At 39.2% G+C, this 12,490-nt stretch overlaps 1 protein-coding gene across 1 annotated transcript; it reads right to left on the bottom strand.

Moving 5' to 3' along the window:
- Positions 1-235: 235 nt before the first annotated feature.
- LOC139464382 (sodium- and chloride-dependent glycine transporter 1-like) lies at positions 236-11,396 on the bottom strand. Its single transcript, XM_071245910.1, has 13 exons — positions 11,282-11,396; positions 10,631-10,762; positions 9,408-9,693; positions 7,145-7,277; positions 6,445-6,579; positions 4,787-4,890; positions 3,999-4,123; positions 3,429-3,541; positions 2,876-3,004; positions 2,482-2,581; positions 2,035-2,135; positions 689-859; positions 236-343 (listed from the first exon to the last, which is right to left on the bottom strand). The coding sequence occupies exons 1-13, from the start codon at positions 11,394-11,396 to the stop codon at positions 236-238; spliced, it is 1,752 nt and encodes a 583-aa protein (XP_071102011.1).
- Positions 11,397-12,490: the final 1,094 nt, after the last annotated feature.

The raw sequence follows: 12,490 nt of genomic DNA on the forward strand, positions 1-12,490 counted from the left end.
GAACACTTACAGAAGTCTTTTATCTGTTGCAAACCGAAATTGTTTCAGATTTGGTAAAAAACATAACTTTGCATTCAATCTTATTCAATGTCACAGGAACTTTAGTTGTTCAGTATATTTTAGGAGAGGGCGACCTGTGTTGTGAAAACTTGTGCCTAATCCTTTTGTTTGTGATTAAATACCTTTCAATAAAAAAACGCGTGCTCTGACCCAAGTTATCTAACACTGAATCCTCTTAGGCTAGCTCCTCCACATTAGTCATGGGATAAGCAATGTCCTCCTGTGTGCCACGACCAGATGCTTCACGCCATTTCTTGTTTGGTTCCATCGATGTCAGGAATTTCTGAAACATATATTCAGGGCGCCATTGAGTAACACTTTGAACACTTATACATTTGGATCTGATGCGTCATACCTGGAAATGTCATTTACATGAATGTCCACTATAAAACATTTTAAAATCATTTACTGAGGCCTTGAATTAACTCTGAGCAAGCAAGGTTTGAGGAAGAGTCGTATGACCTTCTTTGTAATCTTCTTAGAAAGAGCAGGTCCAATTGTACCTCAAAAATTGTGAAATTCAGACACCAAAAGCTGGAACTCTGAAATATTGCTCGACATAAAGAGAACGCTGATGCGAAACTAAAAGACGTTCTTAAATGATAAAGAGATTTAGATGAGCAGCAACCTCTTTAACGGTATTTCCATGTGACCGCCATACTCTCCACACAAAGACAGCCGGAAAGGGCAGGATTGAAGCCAGAGACACCATCCATCCGATTCCTGTGGCCCATGGAGGGTAGTCATAGTCTCCATACTTGGGAGGTCGGTAGGAATACATGGAGTAGCAGAACACACACTGTTGTAGAGAATAGCATGGTAGGATAAAAATGAAGAACTGAATCTATGAGATTTTTTGTTTGTTTGTGGTTTAACGCCGCACTCAGCAATATTCCAGCTATATTCTCTGAGTCCCAATGGTTGTGATGAAGATGAAACAATAGAAATCATAAATATTAAGTAAGACTGTGACCTTGTAGCTGTTTCGTTTATTTATGAATTACGTTTTTATGCTGAAAGTTATAACAACTATTTGACACACAGGGCGGTGGGGTAGCCTAGTGGTTAAAGCGTTCGCTCGTCACGCCGAAGACCTGGGTTCGATTCCCGACGTGGGTACAATGAGCGAAGCCCACTTCTGGTATCACCCGCCGTGATATTGCTGGAATATTGCTAAAAGCGGCGTAAAACAACACTCGCTCACATGCGTACACGCCGTAAAACAGTACTTAAAATTTAAACCGTATTTTCCAAAACATTGAACAGAGTTACTTCTGTCTTCGCCACGAGTCACGTTTTGAAGTAAATACCACAAACTCAAACAATTGCCAGAATGTTGACGTGTTTTCATGGAAGAGGGCCTCTGTGATAGCTTTTCCTTATAGACGCTGGGCATTATATAGTACATGTAAGTTAGATAAAAATAAACAGTTGCTAGTCCATCTTTCGGCCATATGTCATTTCCAATGTAGCTTACATTCTCAAAAAGCCAAACATTTTTACTTGGCCAAATACATCAGCTAAAGTTGAGACAAACATATTTTTCAGGTTTGGCTCAGTGGGTTCCCAACTCAAGTCGATGTTTGAAGAAACATGTCCTCCATTTCGTAGTGTTTATATTTGTCTTGCTGTAGTTCCGCTGCATCTTATTGGAATATGATTCCAGATTTATCAGCACCATGCGATGCCCTGTCTCATGGTGAACGTCTACACAAATTAGGCTTTTAGTCCCACACTACACAGCCATGCCATAATACGACTTCCAACTGAAATACCTTTCATGTTTGAGTGTTTAGCCATATTTGTGCCTGCCACTAATTCATACACACTGTGCTAAGTTTCCTGCGCCTTGTCGGTCATGATAATATATCCTAAAGATGAATGAAACATGTCAGCTACTCTGGTTTATGTGTGGAACAGGTAAATCATAAGAACGTAGGTTCTATACTTATACAAATATGGTTAATCACGTACCAACAACAACATCGGACACACACATTTGATGGCTATCATCATAATCCGCGGGATAGCCTTCCCCCACATCGCCTTGATGTCGCGTTGTAGTCTGTCCGTACCTCAAATGGAATGGTTTGCAGTGATTTATTGATATGCAGAATATCACAATGAAGTCAAGTTACAGCAATGTACAAACATACTGACTGAAACACATCCATGCCAGAAGTACTTTCTGCGAAATATCGTTACTGAATCTTCACAGAAAAAAGAAACAATTTGACAATGTAAGTGATATATCTTCATTTTTCATTCGTGCATTAATGGCTCTAAACAATGATGCTATATGTTCTGGGTGAAACAATTGCATAGCACATATTTGGACATGCTGTGTGTTTCACTGGCAAACGAAGCAAATGGCTGACAGTGCATTGTATAAGTGATGCATCTGTAGTATCAAATGTTTACCATAGCACCATCCAACCACGATGCATTCAAGTGTAGAGAAGAGGACATTCGACGGGAAGAAGGCGAACCAGTCCACGAGGGTCAACACGTACATCCCGCCCTAGAAGTCATAATATGAGATGGTTGGCAAACTGAAAACACTCTCAATGGGCGTGTTTTTTAATATTTGTTGTACTTTTATCACACGAAAGTTGTCGCCTTTAGACACTGAGGACAGTGATAGAATGTTGTCATCTTTAATGTCAACCAATGCGCCCCTGCCTTGATGCATTCTAATGGCATTCACGTTTTCATGAAGTTGACAAGAAACGTGGACATGCTAGTTCGCCAGCCTAATTATATAAGCCACGATTAAGAAATACAAGCTGAGTCTATGTTGCAAAACGACGGTCACCTGTGTAATGTAGTTGAGACCAAAGATGAAGTTGGTTGAAAGTAATACAGCGATGACAAGCCAGCGCCGTCGTGATAACTGTGGAAACCGGTCTCTTAAAGCTGCTACTACGTTCTCAATCGGCGGAACCTGGAACACATTTATACATTAAGTCCTAGAAGACTTATGAAACTGACTGATACTTTTCAGGTCAACTTTCAGGTATGTATTTCTTTCTTCAAACAATATTTTTGTACAGCGCAATGAAAAATCATGTGCAGATCTAACAAAATTCCAGCAATACGAAAACATGCAAAATTAACTATAATTGTTTTAAATGTATGTAGAAACATTGATACATACAAAGTGTGGCAAAATACTTTCAGCATGGTCACTCACTGTACGGAAAACATCAATATCTCCGCAAGTGTAATCGGTCATGTTATGAGAAGCATGTGGTTTAGAAAGACCTCTTAAATCTCCTCTGATTGTTTGGAGCAGGGTTAACTCTGCTCTGGCTATATGTTAATTATCCAATGACGTCAGTCACACAAACTATTAAATCTGCATTTACCAGAGTATCAAGTTCAAGGGTGATCAGCGTCAGAAACGTCAAGGCAGACCACAACTGCGGCAAGGGGAGGTAGTTCAAAACTTGCGGAAAGACGATAAAGGCAAGATTGAATCCTGAAATGAAGAACACTTGATTCTGGTCCTTATTGTGAATTACATTTTTTAACAGGAACATTAACACCCGATTATGTTTAAAAGCTATATTGTAGATCCCCTTAATATACCACTACCTTTCAGATGGCATCATAACATAGAGGGGCACGTGGGGCCCAGTCGTCTAAGGCGCCACGATTCGCTATGCAGAGTCGCGTCCCTTGGGCACGCCAGAAACCTATGATAAAGGGTTCGAATCCCGGTTCGACCCGATTATTTTTCTAGGTTTGTCAGCACCATACCATACCTGTGCTCGTGGGTTTCACCGAAGTGGTAAACGTCCGAAACCTGCATCACTTCGGGCTTTCCTCCCACATTAAGCTGACCCACCTTGATAGAACTGGAATACTGTTGAAAGCGGCGTTAAACCCAACTCACTCATCATAGGAACACCCGAAAGCACTGACTGGATATCTACCTGAAGATTCAAATGCTTCAACGGTTACCCCTCTCTGGTAGGCAACATGACCGATGATGGCAAAGAAGGCAAATCCAATGAGAAGTGTAACTAGCATGTCTCCAATGCAGACAATTATGGAATCTCTAGAGTCGAAGAAAAATGAAGTAACAAATATTATCAACAGACAATCGTTGTTGCTAGCAACAATGTTATTACAGTAAGTGCGTGAAAATGGTTTTATGCCGTTTTAGCAATATTCCATCAATATCACAGCGGGTGATACCAGAAATGGTTCCATATCGGGAATCGAACCTTGGTCTTCAGTATGATGCGAACGCTTTAACCACAAGGCCACCCAATCGCCCCTCAAGTTATAAGAGACTTTTCTTTACCTATTAATTATCTGGAGTAATCTAAATCGAGAAACGTGTATTAAATGCCACCACCACAAACACAGCCGTCTAATAATAGTATTTTCTTTCAACAATACATCTACAGCTCTTAACATATTATCACTTATTACCATCACAAAAATGTACACATGCAAATGTCTAACAATATTAGCTCTCTAATCTAACATTAATACTTCTAAAACCGTTGTCTCTTTAGCGCTGATTTTCACATATTCTTTTTGCAATCTGCAGTTGATGGTAGAGACGATTTAAAGATGATACAGACGTGTTAATAAATCAAATATAGTTGACAGTAAGTTTTCAGTTGAAATTAAACATTAGTTAGATGTTTTCAGTCTTAAACCAGATAGTCACACATGACATACATATTAATGGTCATTCCTCTCGCCTTACCTGAAACAGTTGTTTCGAAATTTACTGTGGCTGGACAAAGTCACGATGGACCCCATGCCGAGACCAAGAGAATAAAGAGCGAAATTACATCCTTCAATCCACACCTACGGGTAACAGAACGTGTGTATTCATTATAATAATATCACATCTTTTTTCAATTGAAATACAAAATGATAGTTGGGAGGTAGATGAAATATTCTAAAATGACTCTGCACTCCTCGGGATTACTACACAAAAGGAGAGGGACATTTGATAGTTAAAAGGCGTACGGTGTCGTCTTCACATGAAAGTGATACGAGTATGAATATGCCTGACAAATGCAAGTATGGGAAAGCCCTGATAGAGATCCATGTAGGACCATTCCTGACACAGCTGGAAGTATGAATATCCTACAGAAACGCAAGACAATTTATCAGAGAGCACAACATTTGCTACAAAGGATTGCAATAACTGAATGCACGTATAACCCCTCAACGTCAGTGACGTCGTTTGACGACCGAAGATGCATGGGCGTGCGTGAAACTGGGCCTACAACGTTACGTTCAAACATCTTTGATGTCAGCCAAAATATGATCGAAACAAGACGTTTGATTCAGGTACCGAGCGAGATGCAGGTGGTCGAAAACGTTCCACCACGCAGCTGGAAGACATTTTTTCACTGATGTTACCACAGTTAGAAAGGACCCGCGGAACACCAGTAGCGTAAACTTTTCTTCTCAGACAGTGACAACGTTTCTTCGCATTCCACTGACCCGATATCACAGGCATACGTGTCTTATATTTTGCTCTACCAGACCATGTTGCCCTTACCGTGGTAGACACATTGCTTTCCAGGGGATTTTGTCACATTGTTTGTTGTTTAACACCTCACTCACTCACAGCAATATTCTAGCAATATGACAGCGGTCTGTAAATTATCAAGTCTGAACCAGACAATCAATGATTGACATCATGAGCATCAATCCACGCAATTGGAATATGATGGCATGTATCAACCAAACCACCGAGGCTGACCACCCGATCCCCTTAGTCGCTTCTTGTTTTGTCACATTGGCTGTCCACGGTATGTCCATACAGTCATGGACGAGAGTTTGAATCCAATTTTTTTAAGGACATGGATAGTTTGTTAGATACAGATAAGAGCAGAAGAAACCTATAGCTACATCGTCATCAATTCATTGACTAGGTGGAACGATTCAATCACCCTTTTTTGATGCCCTGATACAAATAATATCCATCTTCATCTACCAAGAGCCTTTTGATTGGGGTGATTATCATTAATACATTCTCATGGAATACAGAACCAGTGACCATAAGATCACCAATTGTTCTCCACACCTCATGATGTTTGGTCTTAAAGCAGGTTACTACTATAGATGGCGGATCAAATTTACAGCATGCAAGTTCAAAGGTTATTTCTGGGTAGGACTAGGTTCCTCAACTGAAGTGTTTTCTCCTCAGAAACCGACTCTTTCTTTCCTTGCCTTCGATTCATAATTTCCGACTTATATGCAACATGATAACATGTCACTTACTGAACTAGAATACCCCTGACAGAGACAAAAGTATTAATACTCCTTACAGACTCATGAATACTCCTGACACTCCGTTAGGTCCAGTGGCATCGGCAAGTGCATGTATTTGATGTTGTTTCTTACCTGAGGTCTTGACAGGATTTCAAAGTTTGGAACGATAAAGAAATATATTCCATCTGCTGATCCCGGCAGCAGACATCCCCGGATGAGGAAGATGGTCACAAGAATGCAAGGTATTGCCACCGTCACGTAAACTAGCTGTGAAACAAACACAGACATGAGGGGTAGGGTTTAGTCAGTCACCTGGACATGTGGCGTATACACTATTGTGAATCTCCTCAAAGGAAGACATGGAGCTATAACGGTCATTTTAGCAACATATTTATGTCTCATTAATACACATGAAATGAAATGTCCACCAATATTATGAAAATCACTTTCTCATCTGTCATGATTGTTGTTCATGCTTATCGAGACAAAATTACTCTGGTTTCCATGTCATATATTTGCGTCCTGAGCAGGTGGGACTTAACATTTTTTCTAGGTTTACACAATGACGAGTGAAGTTCAGTGCTCCAGAGCAGAGTGTGTGTGCGTGTGCGTGTGCGTGTGCGTGTGCGTGTATTTGTAAACGTTTACGCCACATTAGCAACATCCCAGTAATGTCTAGCCTGGAAACACAGGAAATGGGCTTCACTCGTTTTGGTTATGATGGAAATCGTACTCAAAATTTCTGTGCAATAACTAAAAGCCCGCGCTTTATGGTACATGGCTACATTGCCACCCACAGTACTCCACATCAATAAGAAACCCCCAGCCCTACCTTCTCAGTTACTTTAATTCCTCGAAATACACAAAGGAATATCAATGAGCAGGTGAAAGCCAAACAAATAAGTAGAGGCAGTCTTATAGTCCCAATGGTTTCTAAGCCATCTGTTATTTGCAGAACCTGAAATCTAAAAATAAAATTTATTACTGAATGTGGAAAGAGGTTGATAATAAACTACAAACGTGAATGCAAACACATGCAAATTCAGAAGCAGCCGCTTCCGCTATTTGTAGAAATTCCTAGAAACCATTTCATTACTCCACATATTTCCAATACTTTCAGTTTGGTGAAATGCATGCCCTATGATACAGTCATATTCGTGCAATGAAGTCTGCTCAAGAAGGTTTTAGGGAAAGGGTTCCACTTCTCTCATTCTAGTCCAGATTAATGTACATAGCCTTCCGCTGAGGAATTTTTCTTGGTAATGACATTAAAGTCAAATGATATCATTTCTGGGGAGGAATTTTCTTTTTTGTTCACTGACGTTACAACCAGCATTTTCCTTGTACGGATAACAGACGGTGGGAAGTCAAACAACTAATCTATGTCACGGTCGTAAATGCAAATGGTGAGCATACTCTGCCTCACCATCACAAACACATGCACAAGCATGTAAATAATACAAACAAAGTGATATTTGTGAAACAAATTTAATCCACCAGATGTTTCTCAAGAAATATTTGAAGCCCATTTGTTCGTAAATGGTCATAATCAGATCAATTTATCTCGTACAGAGCTTTCAAATGATGTGAAGTTTGGTTATGTAGGTCGATCCCTTCTGTATGGTCAATTTCGAACTGCTGGCCACACAGTGAGGCAACTCTTGAAGAAACCATTCGATCCTTACATATATACCACCTCTAACTGTTCAAATGCGTCGTTCAAAATTGTGCATCAGTGATACTTAGGGTGTGTAAACTCAGACAAAGCTTTAACAACTTGACAATCCAAGATGGTGTCCAAATGTCAAGATGGCGGGCAATCGTCATCTATTTATCTGTTTGTGTCAGACATGAACAACGCTTTGTTCCTGTCTTTAATTTCATGATACTCAGACTGATTTGACTACTTTGAAACTTTTAGCAACTACAGTCCTTTTCATCATTTCAGGACAAGGACAGTCGGTGTCTTGTTACAATGTGGCTCTTTCTACAAAGATTTCAAAGAGCGTCATAGGACTCTGGCTCAAAAGTCGTTTGATCAGGGTTATAAAATTCAAGTCCTCGGTCGAGGAACGTTCTATGGGAGAGATGTGGAGACATTTACGTTCTATGGGAGAGATGTGGAGACATTTACAAATGTTCAGGTGAACAATTGACGTGCGTTGTGTCCGTCTTTGTGACGGATCCCATCTGTTGGGCCGGTCACGCCCACCTTTCGCGGACACGTGGCATCATCAATATTGATTAAGACATGCAAGCTTATGGCATAGTCGGAATCATACAATGGTCTCTACGTTCAAGTTGAGATTTCGTATGAATGTGGTTTTTTTATTTGTGAGCTTTTATTTCCACTAATTATTCCATTTATATTAGTTCATTTCTGTTTTTTGGACACACTATTTCTATACTCTATAAAAGAAACGTTGTGATGAAGAAATTGTTAGCTTAATAAATTATAAGATATCAAATATTTTTTAGTCATAGCTACAAAATTAACCACACCTTTTTTAAACGTCACTCTGACTCATACGCGCTTCACTTTATCTAGACTAGGTGCTATTGCACTTTCAACATTTTCTCTAAATTCACAAAATCTTTGAGGCTGATGTTTTTTATCCACCATCAAACTTCACGTAAATATTATGAATACGTTTTGGTTCAACACTCCTTTGGAAAACAGTTTTTCATTTATATCGGATGTTTTTGTGTGTGATGTTTGAGAAATGCCCGAAGCGATGTATGTCTGATGTTTACCCCTTTCCTGAAATCCAGAACCTCTCTTTCAGCAGGACAAAGAAAACAATATAGAACTTATTGCAACAAGCTGTCAAAAGGCAAACAAGTTACGCCCTTAACCATAATTAGCAAGGTATACATATTGGATTTGTGGATATTTAAACAAATACATATTGTTTAGATACGTCGATGTAGAGATGCATTAAGATTTATGAATACTGTAGAAATAGCATACTAATATTAATTTTATACCTAATATGGCATCTGTCTTGGATACGGATTCTCTATCACACACTCTCACTCTCACACAATTTGACACAGTCGTACTCGTTGACGCTACAGTTGCAACTAACGCATACCTCCAGAACTCCTCTGCCGCTGTCATTCCAGCCACTGTACCATTGAAGTCTGCAGTGTTGTTGGCCACGGTGAAGATGGTAACCTCTTCCGTCATGTTGAGTCCTGTCGTTGTGTTGACATCAGCATGCTGGGAGATACAGGAGGGAGTGTTCCATTCATTGCCACAGTGGGCCCAAGGTAGGGGGTTGGAGAATGACGCGTAGAAGTAGTACACGAACCAACTAAAGATGACAGTGAAGTATGTTGTGTGAATCCACGTCCCAATGACTGTGCCCATGCCTACGCCTGTGTAAGTGAATTATTGTAAAACGCCAACTCGGTAACATTTCAAGCATATGCGATGAGAATAAATTATACATGACTTGAATCATGACAGCGCCCTTAGGTGTCTTTTGTCATGAGAGAAAATGTTTTACGACGTATATGCTAGTGTTTACTGCTATATGACAGTGTATTGTATTGTTAAACAAGGATTGTAACTGTGTTACATTGTTCCTGTTGAGATTTAGTAGAAGTTCGTCGCAATATATTTGGGCGATGATTAGATGTCAGGAATGTGGTACTATTTAATGTAAGCAGTGGTGAAGAGGTCATTATATTTAGAAGCTCGAATTGTCTGTAAACCTCTGGAAAGGCGTGGAAGGATGACCAGCGTTATAGAAACCCTGTGGAATATTTTGTGATGTTCTAGTGACACTGGACTGGTCAAGCACTGTGTAGAAGATGTTGGAACCTAGATAGACTACATAAGTGGAGTGGGCACGTGCCTGTCTTATCTCACATTTCAAACAAAACGTCGTTTGGGGATATACAAATCATTCTTACATGTCGAACATACTGCAGATCACATCTATTATTCTCGGAGTGTTAAATGTTGTCATAACACATATTTAAGATATGAAACCAATTACCTTAAGTACCAAGGAGAAGATTATATAATTTTGAATGTATATATATATATATATTATATAACACGTATTGGCCATGTATATTCATAAGTATCAATCTGAGAATTTTAAATAACACAACTTCTTAGATTTGAACTCTGAAAACAAACGAAATGCACTTTCATTTATTATATATATTTACAATAATGGCTCATATAACTTAACAAAAGAAGTGTGAAAACATAATTTTGATGCAACCTTCCTGACGCAACTATCCAATAAGCATTAGCTTACTGACCTTGGAATGTTCCTTTTGCCCCAGAGTGGCTTCCTACCTTTAAATGCTGGGCACAAATTCCAAACTTCAACTGGCCCCCTTTCAGAAAATTGTCCAATCACCATCTCCAGAAACACAACAGGCACAGTACCCATAAAGGTAAAGAGGACAAACGGTATCAAGAATGACCCTTGAATCAAGAAAATAATCAGATGATAAATCATGGTGATTCTAAAGTAGACATAATTAATGGATAACAACTTCTTTAATACTGTAACGGCGACGTTTCGGTATAGTTCCCCACACCGCTGTCAAGCTGTTATCCATAAATTGTGTTATCCATAATAGTTTTCCATCAATTGTCTCTACTTTGTCATCCGTCAACTTCTAAGTAATCCCTATCAAACAATTCATGGTGATTTCTATGTAATTCGTGACTCATTTAGGCAAATAACAAACTGTTAGTGTGGCTTAACTGTGAGTATTGACGAAAAGTACAAAATAGTAATTACAAACACTACTTACTACGTCATTTATATTGCGCATATTTCCACACCATATAGGGGTTCAAAGCACCATAATTACCCCGGTCACTGGATCAGTGTCCACTCAAGAATCATTCTCAGCTCCCTGGGGAGTACACAACCCAAACTGCTATGATGCGAATGTTAACTTCATCTTAGTAAAAGAATGTACGTAAGAATAGTACCTCCTCCATTTCTCATGCACAGGTAGGGGAATTTCACGAATGACCCGGAGCCGATTCCAAATCCAAGAAGCGTGACGACATAATCCAGGTGATGGCGCCATTTTTCACGTAACATATCTGTCATAGTAACAATTATGGTTTGCAAACTGTTCAAATTTCAATACAAATTAACTTAATGTCAACTGGTTGACATTGTTTCTAACACATGGATAAAGAAGACAAGAGGCGTGATTTTGGGAGGCCCCATGCTTGTTGTAAGAACAGACTAATTGTATATGACAGTCATCATGTTCTGACTGTTCGACTGCTAGTGTTTCCAAATCTGCCAAGTCCAGTCTGGGTTATTTACAAGCAACCCTGTCAAAACTGTGGTGACTATGGTTGTCGTAAGAGGTGACTAACGGGATCGGGTGGTCAGGCTCGCTGACTTGGTTCATACATGCCATCGTATCCCAATAGCGCGGATCGATGCTCATGATGTCAATCAATGGATTGTCTTGTCCAGACTCTATTAGTTACAGACCGCCGTCATATAGCTGGAATATTGCTGAGTGCTGCGTTAAACAACAAACAACCAACCACTTAATGCACGTCAATCCCTTTATGAAAAAACAATATGGTTGTTGAAATGTAACAGACAGTTAGTATGGATGATATGTGTAGACCAGTTAATGTGTACAGCTACTGAGTGAAATCGACTCCTTTGCTTTATATTTAGATTAGAGTCACAAAACCTATCCCCACGACTGTTTGACAAGAGGGATAAAATTAATTTACCAATATTCAAATTCCCTTGTGTCTTGTGACTCATAAGCTCAAAAGCGTTTTTGATCAGCATAAGACATCTTAGTAAAAATATCAAAACGTTTTATGGTAGACACATCCAATTTGATACATCATTAAAGAAAATATGTCCGATGCAATTCGCTGTATTGAATTGTAGCATACATGTATGTTATATGTCCACGTGTTTCACAGGGAAGGTTAGTGACAGTACAGCTTTTAGATTAGATCGTTTAATATTTTAACATCATGCGCTGGAAGATATATATATATATATATATATATATATATATATATATATATATATATATATATATATATATAGAACATGATGACTCACTGTAAGATACAATATATATATACAGGATTTTCATTATGAAGGGTTAAAGGCCCTGTTAATAAAAAGACATTATTGCGTTTGTTTGT

The sequence above is a fragment of the Haliotis cracherodii genome, unplaced genomic scaffold (assembly GCF_022045235.1).
Source record: "Haliotis cracherodii isolate W230 unplaced genomic scaffold, xgHalCrac1.p SCAF_17, whole genome shotgun sequence".
Classification (NCBI taxonomy): domain Eukaryota; kingdom Metazoa; phylum Mollusca; class Gastropoda; order Lepetellida; family Haliotidae; genus Haliotis; species Haliotis cracherodii.